The sequence below is a fragment of the Thunnus maccoyii genome, chromosome 1 (genome assembly GCF_910596095.1).
Source record: "Thunnus maccoyii chromosome 1, fThuMac1.1, whole genome shotgun sequence".
Taxonomy (NCBI): domain Eukaryota; kingdom Metazoa; phylum Chordata; class Actinopteri; order Scombriformes; family Scombridae; genus Thunnus; species Thunnus maccoyii.
The window spans coordinates 14,173,399-14,189,253 of NC_056533.1; the positions used below are offsets into that span (position 1 = coordinate 14,173,399).

Genomic DNA, 15,855 nt, shown 5'->3' on the forward strand with positions numbered 1-15,855 from the left:
ACTAGAAGCAGTATACTCAGTGATGGCTGAGTGATGAAGACCCCTGCGTCTTATAACACATACAGGGAACATCATGCCCCTGCTGGCTAAGGATCAATGCCTGCCAGAGCCGTCTCCCCTGTGTCAAATCATTATTGTGAGAAAAAAGAATAAATATTCCTTTTAGGCTAATGGACAACCAGTTCTCTGCTTAATAAGAGAGGACAGGCATTTCAAGCTGAGGAGACTGTGATGAAGGCTGTAGCTCCAGATCAACAAATAACATACTGCTGCAGCTGAGATTAAGTGTCAGCTTGGCCTAACTGTGTGCAGCGGGGAGTCATACGCTGCACTTTCACACGTGTGTCACTCTACTGATTGGCCTTTCATTGATTGTGAAATTAGTTTAATCAAGCTGTTTACATGCATCAAAGAAGGCCCTATTTCTATTTTGCATAATTGAATATGTTATCATGTTCATAAGATTGGTCTTTTGGTTTCTGCCATGAACTGATGACATCGCTCTATAATATTTGGTTCCCTGTTACTTTTCAACAGTTTTGTCAGTGTTGAGATGGATATTTAAAACATAAGACATACTGAAATAGCAATGAAATGATTCACTGTATGAAAATCAACTTGAGGAGACTTGAAACTTACTTTGGACTGGATCATTTATTGCAGTGTGAGATACGTGCAACGCATGAATAAACAATTAAGAGGAGTGCTGTCTTACTCCTGATTTTTGCTTTTGAGGATTCGGCACCCATCTATATATATATATATATATATATATATATATATATATATATATATATATATACATACAGACATACATACATACATACTAGGGTTGAGCATGTTGGTTAATTATGTAATCCATCACAGTGATCATGTCTGTTATTTTTTTGGTCAAGTTTTTGGCTATTGGGTTTATTTAAAATAAAAAGTATGGTGTGTGATGGGCTTTTTGGAGACTGAAATTTTAAAGTTGGTAACCAGAGCCTGGCTAAAAACTGTGTGATCATGATGTTTAGCAAGTATAATGTTTACCATGTTCATCATCTTAATTCATGCTAACATTTGGTAATTAGTACTAAAGACAAAGTACAGCTGAGCCTGATGAATGTCATTAGTTTAGCAGGTATTCTGTATTAGACAGATTCAAAATTCACCAACGTTATGATAATTTATCCTGAAGGGAAAATGAATGCGTGTGCCAAATTTCATGGCAATTTATCCAATAATTGTTGAAGCATTTCACTCAAGACATGAATGTGAACCTCACAGTGATGCTTGAGGAAACGGTTCATCTAAGTCATGAGGATTGATCCTCTGGGCACCATGGATATATGTACAAAATTTCAAGGCAATTCATCAAATAGTTGTTGAGATATTTCAGTCTGGATAGAAGTGGTGGGTATTTTTCAGTAGACCTTGGAAAACAGGACTAAGAGCACTGATTAAAAGTATAACTGAAATCTAGAGGAAGTATTTGTGGTGAATTATATCTATCATCTATATCTATATCTATATCTATCTATCTATCTATCTATCTATCTATCTATCTATCTATACATATATATATATATATATATATATATATATATATATATATATATATATATATATATATATATATATATATATATATATATATATATATATAAATCAACTAAACCTATGTCCCCAACAAATCTAATCCCAACATTGTTGCCTTTCTATAAAACCAAGAGGCTCACCAGGGAGAAACAGAGCTCCCTGTGAGTCAACGCAAATAATGACTCACTAGTGGTGGTGGTGGTGCATCAGGGGTGTGATAGCATTTAAAAAACTTTTTATATATCTAATAAAGATAAGTTAGGATTGTTATCTTTGGAAACAGAAATATACACAAATAATGTATTTTCCTCCACTAGCTGAGTCATTCTGCATTTGGGCTGAAAAAAGCAGGGTACTGCAGGTACCAGTGAAAGGAATGAATATGATAAAATAAGTTCAATTGATTTGAATAAAGTACAGAGGTTTGAATAATACATCCATCAGGGTGAAGTCTCACCATGAGCCCAACCGATGCACATCATAATACCCTAAGAAAGGATTTAACTACTATGTAAAGTCTGTCTCCATCTCAATGATTGTGAAGTTAATTTACATAGATTATGTTACAAGGTAATCTACAAGGAACGTGTGTTTCTGCATATTTTATTGACCAGTGTAGTATGTTATCAGATTATGTTGAATTGTGTTGGAGCATAAACTGAGTCAGGTTCAATGTTTTTGCTGTGTGGCCCAGAACATTTCTTAATCATGACCTGTGGTTGTAGGCTTTTGAAGCAGTGCTAATATCAGCCTGAACATGTGCTTAGATGATGCACACTATCTGTCTGTTTGTCTGTTAGCAGTGTACACAGTATAAAGCCGTGCACAACTAACTTGCATGACAATTTGTAGAAAGGCCTGCCTTTAAAAGGCAGATTCATACGATAACAATAATTTTACAACATTAGGGCGCTTGAGACAGAATTTCATTAACACCGAAATTTGGTGCAGTAAAACACAGGCAGACCAAATTACCACTGAGCAAATAGAGTGGCCACATAGCCAGAATCAATGACTAAAATGCTTATATTTGGCTTCACTTTGAAAGGGCATATCATTACCCTTCTCAGCTAACCTCATTAAACCAAAAGGTGTGATCTTTTCTCATCACATAGTCTCTCTGTACTATTTGTCATATATTAATCATATCATGGAGGACTGCGGTTATTTCTGTCATTCATGAGTTCGCATTTGAAGTTCTTTTTAATACATTTTGTTTCTGGCAAGAAGACTATCAGGGTACGGTGTAGAATTTAGGATGATGATATAAAAGCTCTTCTCTCAGGGATTTAGCATCAATATTGGGCAAGAAAATGAAGCAAGGACACCACAGTGAAAGAGCTTAGGTTGGTTTGTATGAACATGAAGAGCACTGGATACAAATTCAAGGTTCAAATATAAAATTGTGGCTGGCCAGCGGAGGTTTGGATACAGTGTAAGACTCTATGCATTAAGAACAACAGTATTAGAGTAATATGATTTCTTTAAATACGTGCCTCTTCTTGACAAATTGCTATTTACCACATCAGTTATGAATGCTTAATTGTTTTTCCTCCATTGAGCATTAATTAATGAATAATTCAAAGGCTTTTCTTTCTTTCTGTCTTTCTTTTTGAAGATCAAACACACGACTGGGTATTCAGTTGTATGACACAACTTCCCTTCAAGGGCTTATGATGAATGAAGCCGGAAGACCAGGGTGACAAATAACAACATGTTTTAGGTCAGCATGTTCCCTTCCTTACTGGCCATGAGTTGAACACCACTCAACTATCTATTCTAAATTGCAACCAGGGAAATTAATCCATCTCAGTGAATCACAACAGACAAGGACATCACAGAAGAAGTGGCTAAAGTATTGCTTTTCTAGATCTTTTGCAGGTAGAGTAATAGTCTGGAAATGTCTGAGTTTCTTAATATGAGGTGTAAATGTTGTTTTCTACTTTTAGCTGTTTTTGCTGTGCATTTATGGTCCTATTTAGCTGTTATCAAACAAGTTCAAGCCCCCTCTGTTTGACAGATTGTCGATTAGTGACATCAACTGATGAAGATGGTTCAGTATCTACTGTTTAGAAGCCTTACAGTGAGTCACAACACTACTGTTGAGTCAGATATCTTTCTTTGTCACAGTTGCTGTCAACCTTGTAGGTCTGTTTATAAAGACATCACTACTATCGACCACTACACAGAACAACTGCTAAACATAATGTTAATATCTATAGAGAGGACATAGTCCTCTCACAGTGCCTCACCCTGTACTTTCACTTAAGTACTTGAACAATCCAACCACAGTTACTTTCCTCCAGAACTCTTATATCATGTTAAGAGCTGATTCAAAGCTTCCTTTGACTCATCTTGGGATTTGACTGCCAACCATCATCTCCAGGCAAACACTCAGCTTTATATATGTGCAGGTATAGATGTTAACAGGTAAATCCTCAGATTCTGTTCATATAGCAAATTTGAACAAGAGAGACAGATGTGAGCAGGTAAAAGAGGTAAAAGAGTACATACAAATAGAGGTGTAATTAGATGTAGGCTTTACATGTCATTAGACAGATATAAAGGTGTACAAATGACACTAAATATATAGAATGAATGAAAAATAGATAAATATATTATGTAAAATAAAACAATACTCAGAAAATAAAATTATTACACTAATAAGACCCCAAATCACATCCACAATCATACAACCTCAGACTAGTCAAAAGTTGTTAAAAAAAAAACAAAAACAAAAGGTCTTCTTCACCAAATCTTAAGACCATTAACAGATTGTTATGCAGTGCCAGCTATATCTGTCATATGTCATATGTATCTTCACTATGAATGTCATTCATCACCTGGTAAACTTGGGTTTGTCCCCACTGGGTGATGAAGATCATCCAATGTGCTCATGTTCAGCAAAATTGGTAAGATTTTAGAAATGGGCTAAAGGTCTGTCTTCAATGTTGGACTCATTTCCTGTTGTCACACTACAGTAGTTTGATGATCACAGTCACTCTTTAATATAACGTTTAACTTCAACAACAACGCTTCTACGCATGAATATGAGATGTACCTGAATTATTGTGGAGAGTTTTCGTGCAAACCCAAACTCCACAGCATGTATGATCTGAAGCTGGAGCAGGACCTGGCAGAACGCTCTGCTGGAGGGTGGCTTAGCCTCAAGAGTCACAGTACAAGACCCAAAATTATGCAGTGATTAGATGACTGAGGTTAAGAGGAGGAGGAGATACTGGACCAGAGTGACTGTTTCGAATGAGCCTGGTTCAGTCTCATCATTGGACTTCAGTAATCTTCAAAAGAGTCAGGAGATGAGGGAGGATGCATCTCTCTCTGTACTCTGGTGGGAGCTCCCCCTGCTGCTCAGGGCTTTTTCACATGAGCAGATTGAACAGATTTTCCTCTAAAGGGTGTCTTCATTGCAGTTGTTTGCTTCAAAACACAAAGCAAGGGAATGACTTGTGTGGAGACTGCTACAATTTGACCAAAGCTATCATTTGGCCCTAAGAATATCAGATGCTCTCAAGTCCAGAGCAATGCAGTGAAGCTGTACATGCTGATTTCAGTGCGCTGCTCTACAGATGTGAGTTGAGCCTGCATGAACCCAAACTAGGAGTACAAACAGTATTTTACAGTACAGTGTTTTCCCAGGGCTTAAGACCATCATCCAACATATTAACATATCTCTAAAATAAAAACTTCAGACCAGCTGATGCGGACAGCCAAGAACAGCCTTTACTGTAATATATGACTCATTTTATCATTTCAACCCACAACCTTTAGAGTAAATCTGAGGGGTCATAAGATGATAAACAAGGTAGAAAAGCAGAAAAAATATATTCATTCTGTACAAAGGTAAATTGGCTTATTTTTCCCTTTCTTTTCCAATTTCCAAAGTGTTTACACAACATGTAAATCGCTATATTAGTCAGTATTACATAATAGAAGTTGGTGATTGCAGTTTGACCAAACTTTCATAAAAAGATATTTTATCATTGTTCCATTTCAGCTGTTTCAAATGAACAATGATAAGTTTTTAAGAGGAACTAGAAAATGACTACTGATTGGAGCGAGAGTTGCTTTCATCGGGCACTAAATGTTTACTTACATGCTGTATAAATCTATACAATGAGTCAGACATAAATGCTTTGCCATAACAGACTAGTGTAGAGAGTAAAGCAGAGAACACACTGCCTCGGGGAAAATTATCACTCTGAAATGACAACAACTATCATTATTATGATAAAAGAAAGGGATTAGCGCCACATGTAAATGAAAGATTGTAATGCTTTTAGGTGCAGAGACAGTTCAGAATGCTTCACTACGGCAAACACCAAAATTAATTTTGTGTTATGTTCATTGCATTTGTGATGAGTAGTTTTTGCTTGCAGCTGCAATAAAGTTTAACCCCCCTGAAAGGAAGAAAGTTCAACTGGGAATTAATTGAACAATAATAGGAGACCGAAGAGACAGAGACAGAAGACTATGACAGCTACAATTTATCATCCTTGCTAAGCCCTCACTTGTTTCAATTTCTCACACTGCACTGCCATGTAATGGACCTTTGATTATGCAATTATGGCCTGGTGGTGGCCCTCACTCTTTCCTTTTGTGTTTTTGCATTTCTTAAACTGGAACGGATAAGGAGAAGGAATGTGCTGCTGTGAGGAGCTTTAATTAATCCCTGTCACCTCTCCTCTTTACCTTGACCTATGTTCAGCTTTCAGTGAGATATATTACCATGGAAACACAATCCAGCAGTGAGATTTACTCTGAAACATTGATTTAATCTCTGTAACTATTTTATTTTAGACAAAGTAGATGACTCTCAGAGGGCAAGAGTCTGCCAGTGAAAGGCATTTATCAAGATATGATATGTATTTTATCTTAACAGTTAATTCCTTCTTTATTGTTAATAACTTCTTTCAGATGTTGTGTTAACATGTTCATGACTGTATCTGAAATGGTCCCTTGCTCAAATTCTCAACACTAAACACAACTGTGACAGCTTGCAGTGGTTACCAGTTTATTTGTTCATTAGCCATCATGGCTACTCTTACAGTCTAGCTCACAAGTTTTAAGTTGTCAAAGCAATAGTTCACATTTTAAGAAATACTGTACACTTAATTGCTTTTTTGCAGAGAGTCATCTGAAGATTGAAACCACTTACATGTCTGTACATTAAATGCAAAGGTGCTGCCAGCAACCGGTCAGCTTAGCTTAGCACATATAGCAAGCCCAGCTCTGTCCAAAAGTAACAAAATCTGATTATCCACACCTCATATCTTGTTTGTTTAAACCAGTACAATAACCATAGTGGGGAAAAAAATGACAATTCGCTGTTTCATGGGGGTTACGTGCTGGGCTAAAGGGATGTGGAGTCTCTGCCTGGCAACTGCTCTCAGCGAAGAAATAATTGGACCATGTAAAAAAACCCCAGCAAATTGACGTTTTCACTATTAAGGAATAACAAATGATAATGTGTTAATTAGTGAACTTAAGAGCTGCTGGTAGGCAGATTTTGCCACCTTAGGAAAGAGCCAGGCTAGCTGTTTGCCCTTGTTTCCAGTCTTTATGCTAAGCTAAGCTAACTGGCTATTGGCTCCAGCTTCATATTTACAGTACAGGCATGAGTGGTATCAATCTTCTTGTCTAACTCTCGGCAAGAAAGTAAATATGTGTATTTCCCAAAATGTAAAACCATCACTTTGAACCCATTCAGAAGTTTTATGCCTTCAAATGAGGAGCCCTAACTTCTACACCCCTTTTTGGATATTTGTGTGACAGGTCTCATGGCCTTTGTAACTTAAAAATGTACCACATTCACTATAATCCTCAGATGATTGCAGTTGTCAGACTTGAATTTTCTTGTTGTTTGCAGACATTCTTATGTTTCTCACTGTCAAAGAGAATATTGTTTGTCAAGCAGCTCAGCTGCCTGTGTCCTATCTCGTGAATCATGTCTTATGTAATAGCTTTTAGGATCTCACACAGCAGAGGCAACATCCAAACTGTGATTTTATACTTAACATTTTTCTATCATCTATGTCGATTTATTTCTCCCACATTTAGAACAATATTGGTGTTTTTTTGTTTTTGCCTTGTTGTGATCAACAATTGTTGTTTATCCGCCTATTCCACGTGTTTCTTTTCTTTTTTTCTTCTATCCTTACAAATATGTCAGTGAATCTGGAGTTGCGTCGAGGTCCGACCACACCCCGGGGGGATGATCTTACACGGCTCTAATGGTTAAAGGTGGAGCGGCTTTGCGCGCAGGACGCACCGGATGCGGCCAAAGGAGCTGGACAGCAGGTGTCGGTGCACCTAATTTACAGTTCAGTTGCTTTCCTATTGAATCCAAACGAACCCTAACATCAACGAAGCTTTCTTCCTGCTGTGCTTTTTTAATACTTGGAGACTTGGATTCATTCTTCTTCCACTGCACATAAACGTAAGTTCATTTTTTCGCATATGCTCCCTGTAGTTCAAGAGGGAGGGAACATCATAGAAACAATTTCAATCTGGTTATAAGGGTACAAGTGGATAACATAACTGTGCGTAATTCAACACACCTTAATTAAGATTGCTTTGTTTGTTGCGAAACCAAAATGTTGTATTGAAATGATTAGACTGTATATGAAATCAGTCAAAGTATATGTGAGTGTGTAGTCTTTACACTGCAAGTCCTTTCTATGTTTCTGAAACAGGCACATCTACCAAATAAAATGCCATCTGTGGAGCAGGTTAACAGTTCTGAGAATATCCGGAGATAATTAATATCATTATTAATGTTCCTGCAGACTATCCAGATATTCTTGACATAATGTGTCTGTATGAGCCTGATGTCCGTATTATTTACTGCCTGTATAGCCAACACTTCTGACAGCTGCATCCAGATGCTCCGGACAGACCCTGAATTACAATGTCAGTGACATAATTTGTTGTTTCGTCTAATTATTTAACTAAAGCGACGCTTATTTTCATCTCGGGTCAAAACTGGAAAACTATCAAAACCACCAACGACCAAGAAATTGTGTGGAGAGAGAAACAGAGGGAGGAAGTGTGAGTGTGTGTGTATGTGTGTTTTCAAAGCTTTGTATCACCTGTTCATCCACAATTTCCTTTCTTGTCTAATTGCTCCTGTTTCATGGAATATAACATCGTGAGTAAATAAAATAGTAGCTGTTACATACAGTATGAGAGTCACTGATCCAGGTGGAACATCACTCAGTTTTCAACCTGTGTGTTTCTATGGTCCTTTGATTTATGAAAGGTCTCAAAAATTTTAGTAGGTGTCACTCTGATATCCAGGTGGTCCGTGATGTGGTGTCTGTATTGACAGAAACTACAATAGTAACTGATAACACAGCGGCTGCCAACCAACATTTGCATACTTCCTTTATTATTATACTATTTGCATTTAAAATAAAATCAAATATAAGATTTTTGCTTGTTGCAGTTTATTGGGAAGAATTCAGCAATATTTAGAGCTTACATGGTGACCATGATTTTATTTCTCAAATCTTGTTGATTGAGAAACAAATAATGCCATTAAATCTATTCATGAATTAAAAGAAAAAATAACAATTTAGTTTTTTTCTGTCTTTTCTGTTTTTTTATGATTTTCAAGTGAAGAATTCTGAACAACTCATTAGGTTTGTAGGCTAAATATTAGCACTTCTACATGTACTTCAGAAAAAACATATAAGTTCATACCATGCATGTAAAATTAGCTAAATGTACTGTTTTCATATTTTCCATGTTCCTTACAGTTTGTTAGTCATCTTTCCACCTCACTGGATTGTAATACGAATGAGGCTTCCATATATGCATATTACTTCCTCTTGATGAGCCACTGTATTATTCATGGGATGTTTGTGTTTCTGTTGTAACACAAATGTGTTTAGATGATCTGCACCCACTTCATGGACTCTGACTCATCCATCTTGAACCTCTTTGATTTCTCTCTTTCTGCTTTACTCTTGTTACCAGCGCTGACCGTCATGGTGGATGAGCAGAATATTACTTCCTCTGCGTGCTTCAGCAAATGAACGCCACTCTCTGTAACTCTGCAGTGACCATGTATCACCTGACTACTGACTATGAACTTAACGCCAGCTGCAACTGCTCCTCGCCCCCCTACAACTGGACGACGGGGGGCAATGCCCTGCAGCTGCCCACTTTCACCACGGCAGCCAAAGTCCGAGTGATCATTACTTTCATTCTCTGTGGCATCTCAGCCTTTTGCAACCTGGCTGTGCTGTGGGCGGCGCACAGCGATGGCAAACGTAAATCCCATGTCAGGGTGCTGATAATCAACCTGACGGTGGCTGACCTGCTGGTGACCTTCATCGTGATGCCTGTGGATGCTGTGTGGAACATCACAGTCCAGTGGCTCGCTGGGGACTTTGCCTGCAGACTATTGATGTTTCTTAAGCTGCAAGCAATGTACTCCTGCGCCTTTGTCACTGTGGTGATCAGTTTGGATAGGCAGTCAGCCATCCTCAACCCCCTGGCTATCAATAAGGCCAGAAAGAGGAACAGAGTCATGCTGACTGTGGCGTGGGGTATGAGTGCTGTGCTGTCGGTCCCTCAGGTAAGGTCAGGTATCCAAACTGGCAACATGGGCCAGAGGTAAAGCACTGATTTTCATTAGATTAGACAGGTTTTCATTAAAACATATCCTGCCCATAAAGTGTTAACATGCACAGAGGAACATACTTCCTAAACACTTTTCAAAGTTTAACTTCAGTTTAAGCTGTTTAGAAGAATATTTTCCGTCCTGCATTTACAATCTGTTCCATAAATAATCCTCTCCACAAATATAAAAACCTGCTAACAAAACAGTATGAGATATGTAGCTGCTAGTAAGCCCTCCCAGTGGAATGTTTTCTGTTAACATTCAAATGTATTAATCACCACAGACTACAATGAACAGTGGGAAGGGGCCACTTACACAAAGAAATGTCAAGCCATTTGAGATGGGTCTAACCTGACAGGGTGATAAGAGGAAGCTTAATTTGTTCTATTTTTGTCAACAAATCCCATGAAGAGAAAACAACAACAACAAGCCTTATATAGCTTATGTCTCTGTGGTATAAAATCGTTGTCTAAAAATAACTAAAACACATAGAAGAACCATATGTTTGCAATTTGGCTTTGTGTAATATTTTCCTTTATTACAATGAACATGGCCGGTGAAGTTTATTCTTATAAACCATGTAAACATCCGAGGTTGGCAGCTTGGTCTGGGGCTCGGTGTGTCCCTAGACAGCAGTCAGATAAACCTGGCCTAATTCTGATCCAGGAAGGCCTGTATCCTGCAGGTTTTTATCTCTTCTGGGTTTAAGAGCATCAGGTGTGGCTCAGCTGGAAAGAAAGTGATGAACTACAGCACACTGCCAGCACTAATAAGTTTATTAAAGCAAAAACATGTTCATAGACCTTCATCTGATTTTGCTCGTTTCCCACTAGGCAGGATTTTGTGGACTTAGAGGATTCATTGATCATTTATTGAATGTGATTTATTTGGCTTATGCTTGTACAATCCCAACAAAACATTCTGTAGGTCCATATAAGGAGAGCAGTCACAGAAAATAGCACTTACTGAAATCACAGAGCAGATGTGTTCGATGTTTTAATGTTAACCTGAAACCAATTAAGCGTCCATGTTCAGAGAGATGAAAACGCAGCACTGTTCTCCAAGAAAGAGGTTTCTAACCTCGGGGTCAGGACCCACCAAAGTGGGATCTGAGGTGTTATTACACAATTAACGGGAAAGGAAAGTAGATAAAAAAACACATTTGTAATGCATAAAATATTTGATAATTTTCCCACCAGATAGATTTAGGTTACATGTAGGTAGAGTGTTTGGACTATCACTGCCATTTATCCAGAATACTCCTGCCTCTACAATTTATTCAAATCACACAATGTTAGAAATTAACATTACTCTTCAGCTGAACTGCTCATGTGCAGCCTGGGACGAGAAAATGAATGTAGACATAGCTTTGTTGGTCGTGAGTCATAAAGGTTGGGAACTACACTGCTTCTCTTAGAGACCTACAGTACGTCTGTGGTATGTTTAAACAGGGGGTGAGCTTCTTCTAAATACACAAATGAATGGTAGGGATTCTCTGTTAAAGGGTTGTTTCAGGAAGTTAAATGTAGTAAGCAGTTATCTTACAGGATAACATATTGTGTCACTTCTTCCTATTGGTATCTAGCCATACTGATAATTTTGGTTTTCTACACTAACAGCAGTTTTAAACAGTTTAAGTTTTAAATAGTCCCAATTAAAATGAATTCACTGTGAGGTGTGTATTCAGATTATCTTTTATCTTCTATTCTTTATAAAAGATTCTATCTGAATCTTTTATTCAGATTAAGATTGTTTCTAGAAAGACAGGTTGCTTTTGGAGTTTGAAGTGTTTGTGATTTAGTTCATTTCTGTAAGACATGTTAACTAAATTGACTGAAACTGGATGCTTCCTCATAAGCTTAAAAATGCTCCTCTGAATATTGTTAATTTCCCTCCTCAGATATTCCTTTTCCACAATGTGACCATCGTCCAACCCCAGAACTTCACTCAGTGCGCCACGCAAGGAAGTTTTGTCAGTAAATGGGATGAAACGGCCTATAACATGTTCACTTTCTCCTGCCTGTTCCTGCTGCCACTGGTCATCATGATCACCTGTTACACCAGGATCTTCTTTGAGATCTCCAAGCGACTGAAAAAGGACGACTGTAAGTTCAGTCTGAGACTGACGCTCTGTGGATCTGTTTAAATCAATGATTAGCAATGATTAGCACTTTTATAGCAGCTGTTACACAGTATGTTTGACCCTTTTACACACATTGATAAAAGCTGGGCTGCATTTTAATGCTATTTTTCTTTTCAACCTACATAGATCTGTAGAGCTTAAGTGAAAGGGTCAGTTCACCCAATTTACAACAGAGCATTTTCTCACTTCCTATGGTGGTATCTCTCAGTGCTGATCATTTTAGTTTTATTTGAGATTTTCGGATATCTCCCAATGAGATTTCTGCAACCATATAATGGATGTGACTGGAATCTCATTTTGCAGTGCTCACAGAATTAAAAAAATTACAATTACAATTTGAAAAGATTCAACATCTCTACCTAGTTATGATTATTCAGTGTAATCCACAGACCCCAATGTGCACAGTTTTCTTAGGAACTGCTGCTTTCTGTTGAAAAAACAATCCATAAACTGTTGACAGTGAAGTTCTGTGGATTATCGAGGAACAGAGACACTTTTCAAATGGCATTTTTAGAAATATCAGACAGATACAATCTGGCTGAATAAAACCAAAACTTTCTGCATGACTAGATTCCACCGAAGTGATTTTTTTTTTGTAATTTGGGTGAACCATCTTTCTTCCTTTGCTGCACTTACACCTGTTATTAGCCACGTTTTTAGCCAACAGGGTGGCTATAGGGATGGTAATTTTGGTTTGTTGGTCTGTCAGCCAACCACTTTGGTCCAGACTGAATTATCTCACCAACTAACGGATAGATTGCTATGAAATTTTGTACTGACATTCATGGTTCTCAGATGATGAATCCTAATGACTTTAACGATCTTATGACTATTCTAGTGCCACCATGAGTTTGATATTTTTTGTTTTTTTAGTGAAATATCTTGACAACTATTGGATGGATTGCCACAAAATTTGGTACAGACATGTTCCCCGACCTGGCCCACATGTGGCCATCTGGTTCTGTTATGGCTGTCATTCCATGGCATATGTAGGCCAGGTGAAAGTGGGAGATATGGGTCACAACTGGGCCACATGTTGGTTGGAGGAGTTGCAAAAATTTTGGTGATTCCCTGACTTTTCATCTAGTGCCATCATTAGGTCTAAATCTTAATGTGTCCAATACTTTGGTTTATCACCAACGCCTGCAAAACATATGACATTTCCGTCAGCTTCAGCCGTACTTTGTGGTTAGAGCTGATTAGCAAAAATTAGCAAGCTAACACACTTAACTAAGATAGCTTGTTAGCATTGTCATTGTGAGCATGTTAGACTAGTATGCTGATGTTAGCATTTAGCTTAAAGCAACGCTATGCTTAAGAATGGCCTCACAGAGCTGCTAGCGTGTCTGTTGACTCTGATACTTTCATCTGTCCAAAAACGCAACACTGAAACACCAGTTATAGCTAACTTGATGCGACAGATGGTTTGTTACACAGAACCATCTGAGAAGTTGTCCTTGGAAACTGTTTGGAAAAGGGCAGGAACTTTAAAAAAATACTTTGCAGGTGAATGGATGAACCATCTGTCTATCACCGTCTATCAGTGTCTTACCTTGCAAGGCAGTTGGACTCAGAAGATCACAAGAGAATCCTCACAGGATGCTGACTGGTTTGGACGCAAGTGCATAACTTGAAGCTTGAGAAGATGGATTCTTGTGTGATCTTGCGAATCCAGCTGCCTTGCAAGGTAAAGTTATAGCAACAAATTTTGAAAACCTCTCCTAAACCTGAGGAATGGCGGATAATAATCTTTGTATAAAATCTAAATGCAAAAAATCAACAGTGCTACATTTTGCGCACATTAATGCATTAATATTTTTTTTGCCTTTTATAATATTTACTATGTTTTGTTCCTTTCTGTTCTGCTCCCAGTATCCTCAAACGAAGTGCATTTGCGGTGTTCGAAGAATAACATTCCCAGAGCACGGATGAGAACTCTGAAAATGAGCATTGTGATAGTTTTGTCTTTCATTATCTGCTGGACTCCATACTATCTGCTGGGCCTGTGGTACTGGTTCCTCCCTGATGACCTGGAAGGAAAGGTCTCCCACTCATTGACCCACATCCTGTTCATCTTTGGACTGGTCAACGCCTGCCTGGACCCAGTCATCTATGGTCTGTTCACCATTCGCTTTCGAAAGGGGCTCCGGAGGTATTACTGCAATCCTCCCGCGACATCTGATCTGGATAATAACACGGTAATAACTGGATCTTTCATCTGCGCCACCAACTCCTTCCCACTGAAGAGAGAGGTGAGCCCTGCCAGCCAGGAGAGGTTCATGTTGTGCAGTGATAATCACAGCAAAGCGGAGTCCATGTCGCCAAGAAGCAGCTTTTTAACAGCGGACAATGATGCAAAGAGTGATCCCAACCAGTCCAACCCTGATATTATCATATGAGGAGAATACAAGGTGGAGGCTCTCTGACAATTTTTACTACTGTTGAATAACTTTTTCATTTATTCTGTGTCTGACTGATGTGTGGGGTCCTTGATTCTTTAAATATATAATGTAAATAAATAATGTGTCACTATGGCTTACTTTACAAAACTTTACATGCCTCTGTACAAACCACAAAGACCAAAAATCATGACAGCCATTAATTGGAAAATACAGAACCTTAGATTTAGGGATTAGGGAACTTCATAAAGTAAATACACTTATTGTACTACATGGACATATCATACAAACATCATACATGGACTTAACATGAGCGTCTGTTAACAAGGAATGTTTATTGTATGTGCTCTGTAAATTGTAATGTGGTTATCTTGAATTAAATGTATTCATCGTGACTCAGGGTATCTTGTCTGTATCCATTGTTGCTGTATCCAATTATCAGAGGTAAAAACCCTGTGGTGATACTTGTGAACACACAAATTCATGTTGCACAGCAATGCTGTGCAATTTCCGTTCAGATCTCATTAGTAAACGTGCTTCTATCTCCATTCTAACTTGTAATAGTAGGATCCTCAAGGCGACTGCTGCCTATAATCAGCGATGAGTCACAGTGTCCAAATGGAGAGGCCATTTCTACCCTGGAATTCTGACAAATTATGACTAAGATAACAAATAACTTTCATCTTTTGTTCAGAACACATTTGAAACATGCAGGTTCGGGTGCAGTATAGCTGTATCATCTCATCCAGCCCTTAAGGTGATTAGAGGAACCTCAGATCCAGACAACTGGAGTATAATGTAATTTTAGAGGGAATTTATTAAAACCTAAAGTAATCACCTAATAAATATGGTTGGTTGAGCAACATTTATAGTACACATATAGAAAAATTTGATTGGGATCATTGCGAAAATCACATAGCTGTATTTCACAGGGATTTATTTCAGCCCTGCAGGCCTTTTATGGAGGATTTACTAGGCCACTTTCCACAGTGGCTCTAAGCCATAACAATTTAAAACTGAAATAAGAAGCTGACCCATCTCACCCATGGTTCATTAATTTTCCCTGCATGTGATGAAATCCTTTC

The 15,855-nt window shown here is 38.2% G+C and overlaps 1 protein-coding gene across 1 annotated transcript; it reads left to right on the forward strand.

Moving 5' to 3' along the window:
• The first annotated feature begins 7,635 nt into the window (after window positions 1-7,635).
• On the forward strand, window positions 7,636-15,146 carry LOC121896763 (putative gonadotropin-releasing hormone II receptor). The gene is made up of 4 exons (XM_042410753.1): window positions 7,636-8,038; window positions 9,580-10,183; window positions 12,129-12,333; window positions 14,244-15,146. The coding sequence occupies exons 2-4, from the start codon at window positions 9,635-9,637 to the stop codon at window positions 14,768-14,770; spliced, it is 1,281 nt and encodes a 426-aa protein (XP_042266687.1). The 5' UTR covers window positions 7,636-8,038; window positions 9,580-9,634; the 3' UTR covers window positions 14,771-15,146.
• The last annotated feature ends 709 nt before the right edge of the window (window positions 15,147-15,855 follow it).